The 21367-nt window shown below is 40.0% G+C and overlaps 2 protein-coding genes across 3 annotated transcripts in view; one reads left to right on the top strand and one right to left on the bottom strand.

Annotated features, from left to right (window-relative positions):
• The window catches only part of GFRA1 (GDNF family receptor alpha 1), a 263680-nt gene that overhangs the window by 9943 nt on the left and 232370 nt on the right, over positions 1-21367 (top strand). The window lies entirely within an intron of this gene.
• Positions 688-18406, bottom strand: LOC101801336 (pancreatic lipase-related protein 2). 2 transcript variants are annotated; one of them, XM_005021979.5, is made up of 14 exons: positions 18193-18405; positions 14218-14314; positions 12426-12474; positions 11456-11610; positions 9791-9916; positions 8197-8331; positions 6288-6396; positions 5609-5725; positions 5396-5518; positions 4535-4653; positions 3553-3682; positions 3166-3277; positions 1946-2113; positions 688-848 (listed from the first exon to the last, which is right to left on the bottom strand). In XM_005021979.5, exons 2-14 carry the CDS (start codon positions 14218-14220, stop codon positions 785-787), a joined length of 1410 nt encoding a protein of 469 aa, XP_005022036.1. In that variant the 5' UTR covers positions 14221-14314; positions 18193-18405; the 3' UTR covers positions 688-784. The 2 variants fall into 2 exon arrangements, with proteins under 2 accessions (XP_005022036.1, XP_071895930.1); XM_072039829.1 differs by lacking the exon at positions 11456-11610 and having other exon boundaries at positions 9791-9860; positions 18193-18406.

Below are 21367 nucleotides of genomic sequence, written 5' to 3'. Positions count from 1 at the left end.
AGTTCATGGACATGGTTGGTGTGACCCTGGGCTCATAAAAATTGAAGCCTCAACTTGACAGGAGAGCTCTTTCTTGTCCTATCAACTGTAGTTAAAGAAATGAAAGGTGAGGGTGGAGGGAATGAAGCGTCCTGAAACACTGAGCTCAAGGGGTGCTCACTGCAGGAGAGAGCAGTTGTGTCTGGCTCACAGCTTCCTTGAGTGAGCTGAGCAGATAGGCTATTCAGTGGCCCTGGGTGTTGGGGATGAGCTTATTTAGTTTTGCCTAGTGCCTCCGTGAAGGTATGGTGTACAAGAGGCTGCTCTGACTTGCTGAAGTCATTTTGTTCTGTTCTTCCCTTGTCCCACTGTGTCTTTTGGGAGCAGTGCTCAGGTGTGGTGTTGCAAGATTTTGAAGCCTATCATCAGCTGCAGGATGGAGGCACTGGAGACAATTCCTGCTGCTCAGAGTGGGTTCTGCAGGCAGCAAACCTGGCAAGCCATCAGCACAGTGGGGAAAATGTCCTTACCTGCTTTTCTTGGGGCACTGTTAGAGTAGGAATGTGCCAGTGTTAGAGATGGGTTTTGCCATACAAGATTTTCAGTTGCTTCCTAGTTATGAGTGCAATAAATGTGCCTTCAACATGAGAAGATATTGACAAATGTGTTTGGAAATACTGAAGATAAAAAAAGAGGAAGCAACAAGTCAGTTTGAGAATTCCCTTTAATGGCCTTGAGCACCAGCATTGCCACACACGACTGTTTACACAGCTGCAGCGCACAGAACGGTTGTACTCGGTGCCCTCTAGCAAGGTGTAAGGAGCTGGGGAACTCCATATGTCACAGTTCCACGGCCACAGAGAGTTGACCTGAGAAGGAAAACAGCATCATTCAAGATCTGTTTTATTTATACGCCTGTGTGCACACACACACACACAAAGGAAGATATCAACCCTCACCTTGGGGGTTGTTAGTTAGCTCCATAACCCCACTTAAACCTTTCTAAACGCCCATCAGCATTCACATGTTAGCAGTAACAAGGCAAATTTCCTTCTTATGAGGAAAAGCTGTAAAATTTGGGTTTTGAAAGATGGATATAATTCATCTCTAGATTCACAAAAATAGCGTTCCAGGTAAAAACCCAGAAAGTTATCTTGTAAGTACGCTTTACTGACACCAGCCATTTTACTAGACTGTCACAGCCAATTTTTTTTTTTTTTTTTTTGAGCTAACAGTAAAAGGGCTTCAATTCTTGTCTAAATAATCCATGACAATGCCAAACAATAAGAAATATTAGAAAAATACTCTAACATATATTTTCTCTGTTATGAAATCTATCAATTACTTCTTGACCTAAGCCAGCAGATGTGTGGAACAGCAAACTGTGGTCCTTCAAAAACAGCTTATCCATCTGTCTCTATGCCCCTCTCCACGCCTCTCTGTATAGATTAAAGATACATTTCCTCCAGCTGCTTACACAGACCATCTCTATTGAATCTCTTACTCTTGCTTTTTTTCTGAACTTCACTCTGCGTGCATAGTACCTGAAATATACACCCCAAGCTTGAAAATGACCCTACTTCTGGCTACATTCTCAGCCCAGCCATTTAAATTAAAATAATTCCTCCCTGATCATCTATGCAGTACTCCTGGTAATGCACCTGGGAATGAGACTTGCTTTATCTCAACAGCACTGTGGTGCTGGTTTGTAATTGTTTTGCTGTGGCAGAGTATAGTACCCAAATTATTTACTACTGGATTCTTTTCCAGACGATTATTCACCATTTTGTATTTGAATATTTCCTTTTCTATCCCAAGAGTAGGACCTTGTCCTTGTCATAACTGAAATTCATATTGCTGATTGCACATTGTGTGTCAGGTTTATCAAGACCATTTTTTAATCCTGTCTCCCAGAGTCTTTCACTCCTTTCCCATTCCTTCGGACCTTCTGGAAGGACATACTTACCGACGACCATCTTCTCCGTGAATTATATTGACTGTTTCTGCTCCCAGTCTTGCCCAGAGCAGAGTGAATAAGGTTTTATTCCAGAGAAATTCAACTTTCGCAGTATTTTTGGGGTTAATTTCAACATCAAGGTATTTTGTATAAACCTGGTCTTCAGAGAGGGCTCCACTGGAAACAGAATGAAGACAGTGAGGATAAATGTAATAGTTTAGAGACTACTGGACTAAGTTTTGTTCTCCACAAGATCAGGCTTTTCCCTTTGTTGCTGTACTTTCCAACAGCATAGGGTGCTGGACTGGGACCCTGTAGGCATGTGCTGAACAGGGAGAGGACGAAAACAATCCCAAAAAGTTTTAATGGGTATGTGGCAGGAGAGAACCAGGAGATGATCAGGGTGAGGTGGAGATGGCTGCTGGGGTTTGTGTGCCTTCAGCACCTGAGCACTGGGTTTTGCAAGTAGGGAGGGCTCTGGGTGAGGTTTTCAGGGATGATTATATAGATAAGCTGGGAACTTCTGTCTCTGCTTTGCACACACACACAGAGGGGCATGGGAGAGCACGTGGAAGCGCTTGTTTCAGAGCAGGTACAGAAGACAGTGAGGGCTGTGATTTGGATAGCCAACAGAGATTATAAGTTATGAATGAAACCCACTGTCCAGACCATATACATGTAAATGTGATATTTATATCATAGTGATGGATTTTAATGTATCTAGGAAGGAAGTACACACATCCAATTTGCAACCCAAGGTCAGGCACAGGATAGCCTTGCAGGAGAGCGTACAGCAAGTCACTGGCAGCACAGGGAGCCTTATCAGCACCTGGGTGACTGTGTTAATGTGTGTGATGCCGTGCTGACATGGGAGAGGTCGCGCTAACATGCGTATGAAACAGGTGAGCGCAGTCAGAATTACGTGAATACAAGAGGTGCAGTCTTTTTTCCTTTAATGAGCAATTCAGAGAAACAGCACTTCCGTCAGGCTGCATTCCTAATTCGCTGTAAAGTCACAGAATGCATGAAAAGGACGTGACTTGTACTTCTTGGCACAACCATCCTTCTGCTCCCTTAGGTCTTAACTACAGGATAACTTTTTTCATAGCTAATGTTAACTAGACTGTCTGCAACAAAGAATAAGGGTTTACACTGCTCAAATATCTGGAAACTGTGTAGATTAAGGTTATCAGTATTACATGCTATAGGGCAATGCTAATTTATCTTACCTGGCAATTTCATATTCCTTTTTGTTCCCCTCTGTGTCATGGAAAATTAGGTTTATGTCCCCCCTCATTTTCTTTACACCAGACAGTTTGATAAACACTTTTTGTCTCCAACCTGCGTAAGAACAGCAGATTAAAACTGGATTGTCATTGATAGGAGAGAATTAGAAGTGCTAGCATCCTGGAAAATTCTTTTTTCCTTTCCAGAATTCATTCATGCTAGCTAATGAAAGATTCATTGAGTTTGAAAGATGATGATGTGATGCAGCATTGTTTTTGGCAGAGGTCTTAGCAGGTGTTTATAGAAGTAACAGAAGAGCATGGCTGTAAATCGTATCAAGGCAATAACTTTTCAAACGTGAACAACTGTAACAAACCTTCTCCACTTACTAGTGAAAGGTGGATCTGCTGCTGTATTTAAAAAATATTTTTGGTTTACTCTCTTAAATTTGTCTGGAAATCTGTCAGCGTAGTGCCCCATCATCGGACACCCCTCTTGGGGACATGGGAAACATTCTCCCTAGGAAAGATATGAGCATCGGTTAATGAGGGGAGTATGGTTTTCACCTGTCTTGGACAAAACTAAGGCTCAGTTAAGGTTTCTGTTCTAACCTTGCAAAGCTGGGGCACTGCTGTATGCTGTTATATCTTACCACCAAAACCTGATAATGGGCAATGTACTCATGCACACAAGCACATGTGGAATCAGCAGATATGATACCTGTGTACATGAAACTCCCTATTTTTGGGGAGCCTATTCTTCAGCTACAGTTTAGGATGAAATGTAAGTCCAATTTACCCTATCAGTGGAAGGGAACATGCCTGTATCCATGTTGCAACACTACATAGGAGACAAAAGAATCATATGTACTTTAAGTTTCTTTTGTAAGCATATTTATTCAGGTGCTCTAATCAGTGCCCAGTGTAAATTAGAACAGGCATTTTTTTATATTTTTTTTTTTCTCCAGAACAGCCTTTTCAAAAAGGCTTTTGGAAGCTCCAAATATCTCTTCTTCCAGCCAGGACTTAGTAGGGTTAGTATGCCAAGAGCCTATACACTCTTTGCATAAAGGCTTAGGGTGAGAATTGCATGGGGTTTATTTTTTATTTTTCTCTTTATTTTGGTGGTTTCATCTGTGCATTCATTTTTTAAAAGCAAAATAGTTGATGGAGCCCCTGTGTGCTGTGCCTCCTCCTACTAACTTGCACTGCCCAAGTTGATTTTTGAGCTCAGGTCTGCTGCTGGCTAGGTGATGTGAGAGCAGAACCACATGTGTCCAAGTGTTCTGTGCATGTGGTGTGATCTATCCTGAGTGCAGAGGCCTTGATTATTTTCTTTGGACTTCATCCACTCTTGGGCCGATATACTTACTGCCTCATAGGATTTGTATGATTCACAGGGATATCCAACGAATCCGGTGGGATAGAGGATGCTTTCAAAATAATACTCATGGCTGCGTGAGTGATGGCATCCCCCAAAAATAGTAGCATCTGTTGGGAGAAAATTTGTGAGCATCCATGTAATAACCTCCTGTCATCCTGTAGAAGACTTGTACTTGCCTTATCATGAGACATGGAATACAACAGCAGCATGGCCTAGTAATATATACATACACACACACACGTATACGTAGCTGTCTGAATATATGATGTCCCAGCAAGTGACATTAAGTACAGTTTTAAAAGGTTTAGTAGAACAAAGAGAATTCCTCAGCCTTCTGCCAACCACTCCAAAGCCTGAAGAAGGTCTCAGGTGGAGGTGTGAGGTGCCCACAGTCCCTGACAATGCTGTGTGCTTCTGCCTATTGCATACCTTCAGGGTTCTGGATGCTCCTTGCATCAGTGAGGGACCAAGTGCAGTGCTGTTGTGCTGCAGGTTTAGCAATGGCACTGGCTACCCTCAGCCTAGAAAGTGTCCTGTTGGAAGTGCCACTGTTGTGGGGCTGAGCTTGCCTCTCTGTGTTCTGCAGGTTCAATTCAAATTGCAGAAGCAAAACCGAGGTCTATTTTGATGCCTCTGACTACTACTTTTCCTGCAGTGTTTCCTGAGTAGCTCTGTTCTGATCTAGCCTTTATTTCTCGTTTTATATTTCTGCTTATAAGTAAACAGGCAAAAATACATATATATATATATATATTACTGTTTTCTTCCAAAAGAATAGCTATTTTCACAGTTTGCATTTCAGAATTGAATGAAAATTAAATACTGAGCATGTTGGGAATGTATGCTTACCTGCAATAAGAGCTTCAAAATCATTTTGTTTCATCTCTGGAATTAAATCAGTGCATCCAGGCATTACAGTTCCTCCATTTGGGTAAAAGTCAAGGTGACCAGTGGCATTGTACATTCCAAGCCCTAGGATACATACACGATTGTGTCACAGTCTCAAGGTACATATGCAACGTGCCCATCTCTACAGCTACTTGATTGCACATGAACTCTTACCTATGGCAGGAAAGTGGGCAGCATTACTGTGAATAACATCAACAAAGTTTGCATCTGAAGGATCCAGCCTCACCTCTGGAGGAGTGCCTTCAAAATAGGGCCCTGCAGGGTCCAAACCTTTAACAAAAAAAAAAATAAAGAAATTTGGGATCAGGAGAGGGAAAAGTTACATATTAATGCCTTTTGCCAATTTATAACATCAGACATTTAATATGGCACAAGTTATGGTGCACAAAAACATGGTTTTGTGAACCTTTCTACAGACTCATTCTATTATAAGCAAAATATTTTCTAATAGGATATATATTAGCATTGTATTACTGTGAAGGAGGCATTTTATTATCAGTGGTTTTGTTACTGGACTGTTGAGCATCATGGAGAGGAAAACAGGCTTTTGGATGTGTTGTTTTGTCGTCGTATACTGCTGGATGCAACCCAGTGGATGACTGTGATGTTGCAAACATACTAAGAGCTCATCTGCTAAATAGTTTTAAACCTAACTAGAGAAAAAAAAGATTTAATAATTACCCTTGTTTCTGAGAAGCCTAAAGTTTGTTTATTCATACATGGTGCCTGCAGCACCGCCAATGGTTTAATTCCAGTCTACAGACCAGAGTGCTGCAAGTTTCTTTCCACTAGAAGCATCCCTGCTATATCTGCCCCTCGGTGAGCAGCCTACCTGTGATCCGCCGGATGCCTCGAATCCTCCTTCCCGCCTCTCCCGCTGTATGTGCGCCCAGGCTGTGGCCAATTAGATGGATTTCACAAGGGGAGTACCTGAAGAGTTTCTGATCGTTGTGGAGGGAGACAAGAACAGAGGCTTTCAGTAGTGAGCAAAAAGGGTGCCTTACACTGAGGGCCTTTGCGAGCCTGTTGGCTGACTTCTTGCTTAGCCAACAGTGTGTGAGCTGCTTGAATTAATTATTGTTTAAATTAACCTAAGACTTGAAAGAAAAATGCCCAATCTAGAATTTTAAATGCCTCACGATGATGGATTTACCATCATAGCCTCAGCATATGGTTACTGTATTCAGTTACCCTTGGTGACAAAATATGAAAATTCTTTCTCATTTGGATTAAGCCCTAATTTAAAGTTCCAACAATATGATCTTGTTTTTTATTTATTGACACTGTTATGGAGCCCTCTTTCATCATGCAACTATTCTCCATGGGTCTGCTTAGCAAATGTGATCATGTCACTCAATAGTACCTTCACTGACAGGCTTAGGGGTTTGGCATCTTTGCCAAGAGTCACCTGTACAGGACCTGCACTTCTCAGCTGTTATACATGCTTTGAAGACAGCAGTAGAAATTAATGAGCATGTAATCTGCCTGCAGGGGACACATTTCAGCCAGGCATATCCTGGGTTTGTAATGTCCAAAGTCAACAAGGATTGATTGCTAACTGCTTGAGGTTTTTACACTAAGTTTTCTTTTGTAATGTATATACCAAAAAAAAAAAAAAAAAAAAAAAAAAAAAAGGCAAATCTTTACTATTGATCTGTCTGTGCCTATCAAGTGAAAGATACCTTCAATTACTTTTTACTGTAATTTTTCTATTTACAATGCAGCTTAACTTTGCTTAAAGCCAAAATTCCCAAATCTGTAAATTGTGGAAAAGAAAAATTAAGGATTACTTTTTGCAGTTTTGTAATGGAAAAAAAGAGTTTTATTACCGCACCATTTGCAGTGTAGAGATATTAAATGGAAATAGGCAGACAGAGATCACGTAATAAACTGAACCATCGTCAAATGACCTGGGAGTTGCATACAAAGAAGAAAGACAAAAACAGCAGTGTGAGTCTAGATATGAGGCCTTCCCAGGTAGAAACAGCAGACTGTACCTCAGCTGGTTCTAGAGAAGTGGTTTTTGGTACTTGAGTATTCGTGAAGTTGGTATGTGGCCTTGTGGTCTCTGGAATATCTCTAAAACACAAGGACTGCCTAGTTTCCAGCATCAAGTCTGCAGCCAAATAGGGGATGATTTCAGCAGCCTTAAGTACTTGTAAGTCCATTTGAAGTCAGTGGGACGTGGTGGTACTCTTAAACTTTGCAGCTGAGCAGTCTGTGCTATATTGGTAAAAGTGAACGCTTGCCTTCAGGAACATGAAGCTCACAACTAGAAGGCAACGGGACAATTTATTGTGCCTGTAGACAGCAAATACCAAGTGAATCTCTGTGGTGCTTCTAGCTCCACATCACTTCAGTGCTGCTGAGGTGCTGATATACTTGTGCTAGAAGTAAATTATTCAGGTAAAGACTCTTGTAAGCACTGAACGTGTGCCTTGCCTCGTTGCCACTGAACGCCTTCTTACCTGTAACATCGTACGGAAATGTTGCCACCTACTGGTCTTTAATTAATTGACACCTCTTTTCAACTACATTAGCTTAATTGGTGTCTTTTGTGGCTGTGAGAAGTCCTTACAGAGCTGATAATTAGTATAATTAGCTGTATCTCAACTGCATGCATTGTACAGCTCTTTCTGAAGCAGTAGCTGACCGTACTAGATGAAGTGCAAAATCAAAGAAATATCATAACCCCTCTGCATCTACTTAAGAACTGTGTGTTGTGGAGCTGTATCTTTTACCTGTAAAGTTTTTATGAAATAAGCAACCTCGGCTCCAATCACGCGGATGTTGTTCACTGCGCTGACGTAGGTGCCTTTTGCGCCTTCTTTCCAATCAACAGCAATGCAGTTCACGTTTTCTGCTTCCAGTAACAGCTGAGGTGGGAACACATAAAGCAAAGCATTTAAGGAAACTAAATAGCAGACAGGAATTAAACTTAAATCAAAATAAACAATAAATGGTAATATAATCATGCAATTTCTCATTCATTACTGAATCGAAGTCTTCACTGTAGCCTGTACCACAGAGAAAAATGAATCTTCTTATAAAACAGAATACAACAAACTATTAATCAAAGTCTCAAGTTTGAAAGACTGTAATCAAAAATATTTTACTATAAGACATTTGAATACATATTTAATGTGATTTGGAAAAGCCACACAACAGCACAGTAGCTGTTACGTGCACTATGTGACTTTCTTTAAGAATCATCTGTAGCTTAACTAAATAGTATTGGAAGTGGACTTATTTACCAAGTATCTTTAAAACTTGGAAAGTCATGTCAGATTGGAAAGGTTCAGAGCAGACTAGAAAGTTCCTGTTTGAGCAAATATACCTAATGTATCTGTCACTTCTGTACTGGCCACAGCCTTGCAGAGATCGGTGATTTTTCCACTAGAAGAATCATGTATTAAAGTCTGCAGCTGTAGCTTTCTGTGACTAGAGCTTATGTAAGGTTTGAGAAGGATCAGGGAATAGAAACAAAAAATAATGCATGGTAAACAGTTGAAGGTGAATGCCAAAGAAAGCAGAAGCTTGAATCCTCTGCGTTAGGTACACCATGGAAATGCTTCTAGTTAGGCAGATAGAATTGGTGTTTCTTTTCCACTGGAAAATTTGGATATGTAATATTCTAGATTTAAAGTTTTCACAGATTTACGAACAAAAATAATGCTGCAGAACTGTGACTTAGCATTCAGTGGCGGTCTTTTCCTGTCTTTGTGAAGGAAGCAGAAACCACAGAAAATTTTTCTGCCTTGCCAGAACCAAGGCTGACACCACCACCATACAGTCCTCTGGCCAGAGGGCAGCAGCTCTCTTTTGTGGTACTTCATTTTTGATGTTTCTTTTTTTTTTTTTTTTCTTTTTTTTTTTTTTTTTTCCTTTGCACTCATTAATCAAACAGAAAGCTTTGTCTTTCTTTTTTTTTTTTTTTTTTTTTTTTTTCTTTTTTTTTTCTTTACAAATCGAATAGTGGTGGTTCAATAGTTCCTGATGGGAGAAACAGTGAGTTGGCCTAATCTGATATTCTGATATTCTGACATCAGTGTAGAGGCTGGGGACATCTGTGTTCAGTTTGTTGCTTTGATCTGCTTTGTAGGGTTTTGGAGATGAAAATTCTCTAGAGAAGCACAATGTCAGAGTTGAGCAAGAAGCTGTGACTACACAGCACCTTGCAGAATGGGAATATTTTAGCTTTGGTTGGTAATTTCTTGGTTGGTATCTGAAACTATTTAATGCATTACAAAATAGCAGGTGAACCTTGGTGTCTAAATTATAAGAACAGAATGTAGTTACAACTGCTGAAGGAAAACAGAGGATATAGTCTCATACCAAGCACATTTCTACCACCCAGCCTGATTTTCCAGTGCTGCCAAATCCATGAATGATGAAGGAGGTTTTCCTGCGTGAGGAGAAATGTGAGTTTTGGATTGTTGAGGAGTTTATCGCTGAGATCACCTGTGTGTAAACAAGCAAACAAAAAATCAAGTTGTTTTATCTTCTCACACTTTTAAGTTTTTTAAAAATGTCATCTAAGTCATCACCTTTTGTAGGACTCACACAACTCCTTTTAATGGGCAGAGTCCCAGGCACTTCTCTATCCCATCTTTCCCAGTCCTACCACTGTCTCCAAAGTTGTGCCAATGTGGTTTCTGCTGCTCCTGTCTATTTTCCTTGACGCAGCAGGAGCTCCCCATATAAAGTCCAGAGTGCCTCATGATGCCTGTTGGCCTGAGAAGGAGAGCTCCATGCTTCCTGATTCAGCTTGCCCTTCTACTGACCTGACCTTTGGTGTCTGTGTGATGCTTTGCATCTAAGAAACAGCATGTCTTTCTGGGCAGGGGATGTTTCCTGTCTGTTTTTGTAACCAACTACTCCACAAAGGCTGAAAGAATTTAATGCAAGAACTGTATGCAATAGTGGTGAAGCTGATCTTGGTCCACCACATGTTGCCACAAGCTGCTTAATTATATATATCTCTTACTCTGAGTGTGATCTCTGACCATCTGCATTGTTTTCAAACAAATATAGCACCTGTGATGTGAGCTCAGGGAGTTTTGGTGTGGAAGGGCTGTGCACTAGATCAGGGAGATGTTTAGGTGCAGTGGCTGGGAAGTAATGCAAGGTGCATTTTGATTTATTTTATCAACAACCAAAATGCCTGAGTAACCAATGCTGACTGTGTGCCATGAGCTCACGTGTCCCTGCTCTTCAGATCGTAAAAGTTTATTACAGGTGTTAACTTCTCATCCTTAAAGAGCCTGAGCTGGACTCGTAGCATGGCAAACAGGACTGCTGTAAGCTGCGATGCTTGTGCTGGCAGTGCTGCCATTGTACTTCATGGCAGTAGATTCATAAATGCTCCTGTATGGAACAGGGAACACTAGGTTTGGGAGCCTGCAAGGGATTTAGCAGCCTCACATGCATTTGCTGAATTGGTGCAGTCCCAGCCCCACATCTTGCAGTTCCTTCTCCTTCCTTGGCTCAGAATTTCAGGGCATGAACAATTTGGATGGGTCTGTCTTAATTTTGGTACGGACAGAGGCAGGTAAGCGTGTACAGTCACCCAGACTTCAAGGAGGAATGTGGTTTGAAAATTGTATGAGAAGGGCCTGCTTCAGACTTCTGTTTTTAGAAGTCAATGGCACAGCTTCCCCATAATACATCAGCACTTGTTCTCCTGTCTGAGTGTTCATAAAGCTGCTTATTTGAACAGGATTCCAGCTTTCCTGAGAGACCTAAACACATGCAAAAGGTAGTCTGCTATAACCCACTTCTTGTGCAGGGAAATACCAGGAAATCTGTTCCATCTGACAGTTCCTTCACCGTTTTTTTTATGCTTTACCCCCAAACAGTTTGAAGGAACAGTAATGAGTGAACACTGAAGCTAGTGTCTTATTTCGACTCATTTGCCTGTGATGAATGATGTAGGCTTTTTAACAAATTAACAAACAGTGGTAGCTTTAGTCAGTTCTTGATGTTAAAAATAAATGTCACCTGTGAGTTATTTCCTGTTTCCCTGGTGTAGAGAGAGAAGCTCAAGTTCATATGTTCAGGAGAGTCAGGCAAACCTGTCAGAAGTCTCCCTGGTACCCCAGACCAGGGGGGGTCATCTGAGAAACAGCCAAGCCTGGGGAAGCAAATTTCTTTACCTAGAGTAGAAGAAACAAATGGTTTATGTTTTGGACTCTATTACAGCTAGACAATATGTTTAAGATTGCAACAGGCTGAAGACTGTCCTCAGGAAACTGAGGATTTTGTTCTATGATTGATTTTGAAAGAGATTTCTTCTTGTTTCCTTTATGGATATTGCCTGAAGCAGGTAGCGTGAGGGGAGCTATATAGTTTGAAGATAAAAAAAACAAGTAGGGATCCAGATATATTTTTGACATTATATTCTCAACTTATAAAAGCTTTTTTTATTTTTATTTTATTTTTTTAAGACTTTTAAGAAACACTTCTTAGAATTGCTCCCACATTCTTCCTGCATCAAAGCATTATGCCTCTTTGGAGGAATGGATACGTATGCAGTAGCCTTGCATAGTGAATGATTTGATCTTTTCTTTTAATACATCATCATTTTCCAGATCAAACAGGTCTGTTGCTCTCATGCTCAACTTTTCTGTTCTAGCACTGTTTGTTGTGCTAAGTACCCTATTACTGAGCCATTCTTTGTCAACAGCAGTAACAGGTAGAGACAGCTTATGCAACGTCTTGGTAGAGCTAGGGCACATGACTGCAGTTCTCCTCTGTGAATTTCTGGCATAAAGTTATGTATCTCGTATTCTTAATGAAACTGAAATGAGATGGAGCCTTTAGCATTAGGTCCTGCACGGTAATAGACTTTCCCATACAATGACACACAAATCATGCTATGACTTCAATGTAAAATACGTCACTGTCTCCTCTGTATTATTTTGTCTGAATTCATCTTTTAGTGATTGTTTTTATAGATGTTATATCTCACCTGTTACTGAGCCAAGGAGATAAAATGCAATAATCCATATTCCAACCACCTAAAGCAAATCAAATACACAGGTTAAACTTTTTATTTGTGTTACATTTTTATAAAAGGGACAGATCTATAAAGAGAAACACAAAGACCTGCAGCCTAGGAGGAATAACCCAGTACCCCTGAGGGGCCAGTCAGCTGGAAGTTGATTTTTTTTGAGCTTTGCAGAAAGAGATGTGGGGGTCCTGATGGCCATCAACTTGACCGTGAGCTAGCAATGTGTTGTTGGGTCTCTGAGCATCCTGGGCTGCATTAAGAGGAGCGCTACTGGCATGGTGGGGTGGGAGATCCTTCCCCTCCACTCAGTTCTCTGTTTTTTGCATTTCTTGCACATCCAATGCTGGATGTAGTTTGCTGAGGGGGTGAATTGGACCATGAGGTTCTGACTCTCCTGCCGGCCAGAGGTGTGGAGAACTGATGGGCATGCATGTAACTTGGTGGAAGTCGGCATGTTTGGCAGCTGTAGGCTGTTTGTGCTGCCTTCATCCTGGTCTCATTGTCTTTCTTCATATACCCTCCTTTGTTTGGATGCCTTTCCTCTACATTTTCCTCTCTTGGCTTTCCTATGGCAGGGGCCCTACATATTGTACCAGTTTCTTCCCTTCCTGTTTGCCTTCTTCACTGTTCTCAATTTCCTCTTCTTCTAGGTGTTTCATATGGCACCCACCTCCCCTTTTCCACATTCTGTTTTTCTTGTAAAGTAACAATCATGAGCTGTAACTGCTTTTCAGTCCTAAAGTCTTGAAAGGCAGCTCTGAAATTAATAGGCTTATGAAGAAAATGGATGAAGACTCACAGGTCATGTCTATAATCTGTGCTGTACTTCTTTTCAGAACATCTCACCAAGGGGTAATGATTTTAGAAAATGTGGGAAGTTGTTGCCAAACAAGAGTGATCAGCGATTTCTTTTCAGTGGTTCTTCCTTTGAAAGCAGAAACTGGAAATGAACGGGTAGCTAGGCAAGTAATTCGAGATAGAGAAAACTTTTGTGTGTGTCTGCGTGGAAAGTTAATTCATTTTGTTATTAAGAGAGGTGTATAGTTTGGATGGGAGACAATTTTTTTTAGCAGGTAGTTTTTCTATATTGGTTTATGTTAGCCTAACAACAAAAGGACTGGGGAGATGTTAAGAAATGATATCTTTCTAAAAAGAGTTGAGGCAGCACACAATTTGATGGGAGAAAATTCTTTCAACAGGCATTTAAGAGCCTTAGTGCTGAACAAGAGGAACTGGAATGACTCGTTCGTGAATGTGAACTCAGCCTAACCAGCGCTGCTGGCAGGAGGGTTGCTGAATGCTGAGCTCCATTGTTTTACTGGAAAGAAATGGGATATGCACCTCACTTAGCAGGCAACCAGTAATAGCCATTTCCACTTTGCTGTACAGCTCAGAGGAAAAAAAAAGTGAATGTTCATAGATTGACATCCTAATCTATAAAACACTGGTTTAGTAGCTGCCTTTCACAATCCAGCCACCCTTCGGACACTTGCTCAACCTGTGATTCATGGGCTGCTAGTGGATGGCTTGTGAGATATGAAAAACTCTGAATATGACTGCCCCACACCTTTTCAGGACATGTGTGCAAGCACAGACACAGTCTGTTCAAGAGAGGCAAGACCAAGTGTCAGGGTTTTTAATTATTAACATTTGTAACCTAACAATCTTCCTGCAGGAAATAGTGATTTTGTTTTTATTTTAATTTAAAACAAAATATGTTGTTTATCTAATTCCTAAGATTTGTACTCACCATTCTTTTATCACCCTTATTGTCTCCGTCAGTGGTTAGCAGTAACAGGACACAAAAAGTTTTCTGATTTCTTTAGTGCAGATTGGGTTGCTTTATGCTTTTTTTTTATAAAAAAAAAAAAAAACAAAAACAAAAACAAAAAAAAAAAAAAAACAAAAAAACAAAAAAAAACGTTAAGTATCTATAGTCTAACTTAGTAAACTGAAAGAAACTGGAAGAATACAGGACAATGAAAAAGGAATACTGGTAACTGGGAATTAGAAATCACACAAATTTCATAAGAAAAACAGCAATGTTAACATACATTTATGGCCTGTACAGTTAAGACAAGAGTTAAGGAATATCTCATGTATGGAGGAAGTAAAAAGATGCAATGTTTTTGATTCATTACTAGATAAAATTGGGCAAAAGATAATGGTATGGCTGATCTGAGGTCTTTACACTTTTCTTTTTCTATGTTTACCAAAACAAGCTGATGATTTAAAAAAAAAAATAAAAATGGTGATATTTAGAATAACCACTAGAATTATGTATTTTAAAATAAAGACTGGTAACTCATAGCTTAGCTATGAGCTAAGAGCCTTTTTTTTTCTTTTCCTTTTTAAGAATACTCATCAAAAAATCTATTGAAAATTTCTTGTTAAGTTACTGATTAGTAAGAAAATTCCATAGCCATGGTTTGAAGAAATCTGATATGCTAACAGGCTAAAAAAAAAAAAAAAAAAGCGGATAAGAAGAACGATCTGTGGAGTTTCAGGACAACAGCCCAAGGCAGTATAACAAAAATTTCCACAGGACACTTGAAAATAAGATTTGTGCAAAACTGTTATAAGATTAAGTTGTGTAATTGAATTCAATTACATGACATGACAACCGCACACAACACTCTTATGAGATCAATATTACTAGTCTCATAATACTTGAATTCCAATAAGATATTCTGCTACCTGATATTTTGATTAAGAAATTTAAATGATATGCATGCACTGCTACAACAGTTAAGTAGATTAAAAGTTGAATGTGTGGATTAAGTAGATTAAAATTTGAGTAATTATTCCATCTCAGAATATAATGGCAATAACTAGAAGGCAAGCCCTGGATTGCAAATACCGTTCTTGCTACTGTGCATGGTCACATAACATTGTGATCAAAATGTGATCACGTTTTTTAGCTGTGGCTTTTGAGTTATTGAATGTTTATGATGGATCATTACTAAGTAAGGTTTTAGAAGAATCAGTTCTTGGCATTACATTGCATGTGAACATTCAGCACTGGTATCACTGGTCAAAAAGTACTGACACCTGGGCTAAAGGGTTAGTGAATAAAAAGCACAGGTAATTAATTTTGGATTATCTTTATTGTTTGGGAGAGTAAATGCTGTCACACTGCGTATTGTATTTACTAAATGGAGATGAACATTTTGAGGAAGCAATAACTGGAAAGGCCTTTGAGGTTTTGCTGATATATTACTAATAACTTTGAATTGCTAAAGAACTTTTCAGACTTTATCCACACACACAGATTAGAGAGACATATATGCATGCACACATGCACATATACAATATATATTTAATACATGGAGGAGGATTATTATTTAAAAAGTACAGAGGTTTTGTTGCTGCTTGTATGCACAATTCAAGAGGGATACTAAAAAAATGGAGAAGTTTGAGAGAAAGACTTCTTGGGCAATTGTGAGTATGGAAAAGAAGAAATGTGGAGAAATCTGAAGAGAGGAATGTTTCGCCTAGGAGTACAAAGTCTCAAAGCACAGGCGTGTTTTGTCCCCCAAAATATAACCTATTTTTCACCATTTATATTTCTGTCTTTCCAGCTTTCCTATTCCTTACTTCCAACCATACTTCCTATATCTCTTGCTCCAGCATTGTCCTTAGAAAAAAGAACGTTTCTGTCATTTCTATCTTCCGATGGCTTTAATTTAGCCTTTCATACTATTTGGTAGTTTGTAGTGTTTGGTTAGTAATGTAAAGGCATCACAAAAGAGAAGTCATCCAGAGTTTAGCCTAGAATCCCTGACTATAAGTTACCAGTTAATTTCCCCTTCTCCCAAAAACTTATTGCCTGTATTTGAGCCTGCGGCATTTAGATACCACTCACTAATTAAACACCCAAACATTGTAAAGTTCCACAAATGGATAAAAATATTACAGCAGTATCTGTAGGCCTCATAAAGGGGAACATGTATGTATTTACCCATATATAAATACCAGAAAATACACTATAACTTTTTGAATGTATATTTTGTAGAGGTGGTCTAGCCCATTCTGTACAAGAATATACATAACACCTTTTCCAGGCACAGTCCATGTTCAGTAGCTAACACACAGCAAGAGCATTTCTCCAGCTTATCAAATGTGCACAGGTCTGGGCTTAGTGCTGGTGATATAGTGAACTAATTCAGGTGAGCAGAGTAATTGGAGTAATTGGTAGAAGACTTAATTTCATCTCAGTCTCCTCCCCATCCCTCAGATGTGGTTATAAATTGCCCATAGTAAGATTCAAGATGAAGGCACTTTGGCTCTGCTTCAGTACAAACAAGTAATAATAAGTAAAAGAGCATCTGGGCATTTAGCCAGTCTCCTTTCCTGCTGGCTCACCAGCTTTTAGGTAAGCTCTCCAGAAGGAAACTGACTCTAAATGAATAGCACTGAAACCAAGAAATTTAAGAGTAGACAAATCAATCTCATAGTGGAGCAAAGCTGTTAGGTGATCTGCAGAAAGAAAAAGGTTCTGGACATCACAGGTGTCAAGGTAAGGCAAAACAGGGTTCACATACATTGCCTGGTCTGGGTATTAGAGTTTTGTGAGCATCTACTGACCTCTTAAACTGAGTCTGAGACAGTGAACTAGGGCATTAGGCTCCCATAATGACTCAGAATACTGATGCAAATTCTTTTCTTGAGGCGTTAAATGTGGGAAGCACTCCAATAAAAGGGCAGTAAATATGCAAAGTCATACATGTATTTGTTCATCACTAGAGATTACAGTAAGATTTGGGCTTTCAAATTGCTTCTGTCAGTCACTTAGAAATGGTGTACAACTGAAAGAAATGTCAGGATAATAACAAAGAAAATCTATTAAATATTTCCTGATTTAGAGACATACTTAACACCATCTGCTTTGACCTTCTAAATAATAGGTTCTCACCTTGTCCCTACAGTGGTGTTCTGACAGTAAAACATACAATTATGATTATTTAATCTAACTACAAGCATCATATTTAAAACAAACAAACAAACAAAAAACAACCTATGATTCAGTTTGGGGAGGTGGCTGTGCCAATTCCAGGCTAACTGGGGATCCTTCAGCTGACTTGCAGCCGTGATCTGGCCACTTTTGGCTTTCCAGGGCTTCACTATTGTTCTTCATAGGTAGGCTACTGTTACTTTTAGCCAGCTCTAAGACCAACGCTATTGGCCTGTTGCCATTTCTGAGGTGCAGAATGACCCTTGCTGATAACAACTTACTCCATAAGCTGTGCTCTACTAAAACACATCCTATTTGTCTCATCCTTATATATAACAGCTTTGATTCTTCCTCACTTCCATTCTCCCTTTACATTTAGAATGCTCCTAATAATTCTTAATTTTTCTTTTTAGCTATTATTTGTATTCTTGTGTATTTTTTCTTAGAAAAGAGTCCAGACTCTAGGTGGAAATACCATCATTTGATCTTTCTTTAAAAATAAAGGGAAATATTCTCTGCCTAATTACCTTAGCCCACTGAATCCACACAGTTTTCCTAGCTACACTGCAGTGTCCCAGATAGGACCATCTCCTGCTGGGATTTACTGGAATAAAAAATTTTCAGCCCTGTTTCTGCTGCCAAGGGTCTCCTCAGTATCACTTGGAGGACCACTAGTTGTACTGTTCAGCCTGTCTTTTTTAAGCAGGAGCCCCAGCCATCCATTAGCAAGGACAATCACCCCCAAATCCTCCCAATTCCTCAGTCACTTACCGCTGACTGCAGACCGCGTTGCTGCTTTGTACGCTCCACTCAGGTGGCTCCTGTCAAGCCCCGGCTGTTCCCGGCTCTTTTCACTTGGACTCAGTCCCACCGCCGTGGGTGCGGACCTGCCCACACGGTGCCTAATTACAGGCCAGGTGTGGGTGAGCGAGACCTTTGTCAGAATGACACTCTTAGGGCTGGATGTGACAGATGTTGCCTTTTCTTGTCTCTCTAGCTTTCCCGTCACTTTTAGTTCATCAACAAAAAATTTACCTCTAAGGGTTTTGCTGTGGGTGTGAATAAATGCAAGGTGAGACCATTTTAACCCTTGAAGGGGAGATGGTATGGGACATTGAAATGCTTAACTGAGCTAGCTGGTTATTTGAAGCTCCTGCTGTAGGCAACAGACTGAGCCTCCTCTGTGGGCACTTAAGAGCGGAAGCTTAATTACGCTGTTTGGTGTCACCCTCTGTTGTCTGACTGATGTACGTACCTTGTGAAACAAACCCTTGTGTGTTTTCTGTATAACCAAGCCTATTTGTTATTACTATTATTGTTATTATTCGTATCTTATTTATTTATTTTTTAAGCAGATAGTGGGTTAGCTTCTTTTTAAAAAAGGGGAGGGCAGGAAGAATCATTGTACAACATAGATTAGTCAAAATGGTAGTGGGTGGACAGAGCTTGAGTAGCAAAAGCTAATAAATTCACAGGCACCATGTCCTCCTAGGCCATGTGGGATTCACAAATTTGGTACCAAGCTTTAACATCAGTTAGTGTGCTCTGAATAAAAATGGCAGCTCTTGACACTGTTGTTATCAGCATTCAGTTGAGTAACCAAAGCCACCTTCATTCAGACGTGTCAGGAGGAGAAGGAGAGGGTGATGATAATCATGTTGTGCATCTTTTTCTCTGTAATGGCTGAGTGACTAGAGAAGTCATCCATCACATAAGTCCCAGGTTCTGTTCTTTTCTCAGCAGGCTGTGGGTCTCAATGAGCTCAGACCACAGAGTGTGTCACAATCCAGTTCTTTCAGCAGCTCCTGGGCAAGACCTCAAGTCACTGCACTGCTACCTACAGGATGGGTGCTGCCATAGTTACCTGTTCACGCAACTGTGAGCGACATTCATCCTTCTACATGGAGTGATTCAACTGCCTAGGGGCAGGAAGTGACTTGGGTTGAATCTAAGTTTCATATAAGAAGCCAGTCTTGAGATACATGCATTGTTTGATAAAAGGTATAAATTCAGAAATATCATCTAAGCTGCATTTTTCCATATGCTAAGCAGTATGTAACATGCTCAGCATGCATTGTAAAATACAAGTCATGAGTGTCTGTTACTCTTTGTAGCCTATGGAGTGGGTGTGAATGTTTGGGTTGGGGTCTGGTTCTTGTTGGTGAAGTGGTGCAAACCAATGCCATCTACAGTGACAATCATTAGCAAGAAGTCTCAGAGGAATCAGGAGGAAGCAGTGGCTGGTCAGTGATGGGATCTCACGTTTAATTACTGCTCAGACTGAAGAGAAGTATGTAATTTCAGATAAGAGAACAGATCTAGCTAGTAAGAATCTACAGATCTAATGTATAATCTATACTTAATGACTGAAAGATAGGAATTAGGCAGCACTTATGGGAACAGTATCAGACAGATACAGCTCTTTGGATAAGTCAGGGAAGGTGTGAGGCTGGGGAGCCGCAGAATAGAGATAAGGAGTGCCATGTGCCCCGTTTGTCAGCATATCGGCATGTAAGTTATATGGAAAGCAGCCAGTGAAACTGGTGCCTCTATTCATGATGAAACGTCTTCCAAAATTGCTGAATGTCTTTGTGTGAAAATCAGACCCCTTTAAAGTGTTTGTTAGAAGACCAGGACTGCTGGGTATGCTCAAATATTTTGCTGTAATTTCCACAGTTTGCATTTTGTGTGTGAGTGTTAAAATGGTGATGCAGAACACCCCCAACCCAGAGCACCACAGCTACAAACTGAAGCAGAAATGCAGGCTCATAAGAAGCAAGATATACAATACCTCCTTGGAAAATATGCACGAGTAACTGAGAAAAGCATTTGGCAAGGATTTAAGTTCACTAACTGCATTCTTCAGCTTGCTTTTTCATCTGCTCTGTATGTTGAGAAGTTGTAGCCCAGTTAATATGGAGGAACTGTACACATTTTCAATGCAGAAGCTCACTGTCAGTGTATTTCAGAGGCATATGCAGTGGTGCACATAATATTCCTGTAGCCCAGAATGACAAGATGGATTCAACACTTGAAAGAATTTATAGCCTATGTTACGGGGTTTTCGAGGTCTAGCTTGCTTTAGGAATGGCTGCTTTTTCTTGGTATGTTTTTATGACTTAAGAGGAACAGTAGGTTTTTACAGATCGTAAGAAAAGTCTGGCTTCTGCAGTTGCCTCTGACAATATGCAAGTGAACGCATCCAGATGGTTTTATAAATGTCAACTTGAAAATTATCAAGGACACAAATGTATTCTGATGGTAGTGGCCTTCGCATTAGTAAGAAAAAAAGGATCAAAACACTCACTGAGAATCATGTTCTGCAAAGGAAACTCAGCAACTGTGTTTCAAGTGCAGTGATATATAAATTACCAAGGCTTTCATAGCAAGATAAGTGAATAAAATTCTAAAAGCAATATTTTTCTCTCTCATTTCAATTTTAGATTGAAGATGGTTAATGAATTTCTTAGCTTGAAAGAAGGTCACCTGGCAGTAGCTTTGTTATTGCATCCCCTTAGAGAATTGTTAATATGCATAGACAAAGACCACTCGCCTTCTTGGAGAATCTTACTGTTAGACCCTGAGTAACAGAGCCATGAATAGAAGACTTTCTTGATATTCCTATTGTCTAATTCTGATGTGTTCATTCTGGTCAAGTGAGCAAACCTTATATTGAATAAAAAGCAAAACCAATTTGCCTTAGTGTATCCTTTTCAGTGTTGTTCAGCAGCAATGGAATAAATATTTTGGAGATGGTAAATATTTATGACATTCCATGAAACTTGCTCCCTGCTCATTGAATCAGTCAAAGCAGTCCCTTGCCTTTGCCCAAAGCAAGCAGAGATAATGTTAACTTCTGGTTTTGTGAGCTGAAGACTTATGGAGCATAGTATCATGGTAAGGAAACAGGAACAGGAGAATTTTAAAAGTGGCGATGGAAGTAACC

This window comes from Anas platyrhynchos, chromosome 6 (genome assembly GCF_047663525.1).
Source record: "Anas platyrhynchos isolate ZD024472 breed Pekin duck chromosome 6, IASCAAS_PekinDuck_T2T, whole genome shotgun sequence".
Lineage (NCBI taxonomy): Eukaryota > Metazoa > Chordata > Aves > Anseriformes > Anatidae > Anas > Anas platyrhynchos.
The sequence above is the reverse complement of the archived record's forward strand: the minus strand, read 5'-3'. Positions and strand labels throughout refer to the sequence as shown.

Coding starts and splice junctions, on each gene's coding strand:
- LOC101801336 (XM_005021979.5), bottom strand. Junction 8,332..9,790: donor GGGTGGTAGAAATGTGCTTG/GTATGAGACTAT, acceptor TTCCCACCTCAG/CTGTTACTGGAAGCAGAAAA. Junction 5,726..6,287: donor AGGCATCCGGCGGATCACAG/GTAGGCTGCTCA, acceptor TTTTTGTTAAAG/GTTTGGACCCTGCAGGGCCC.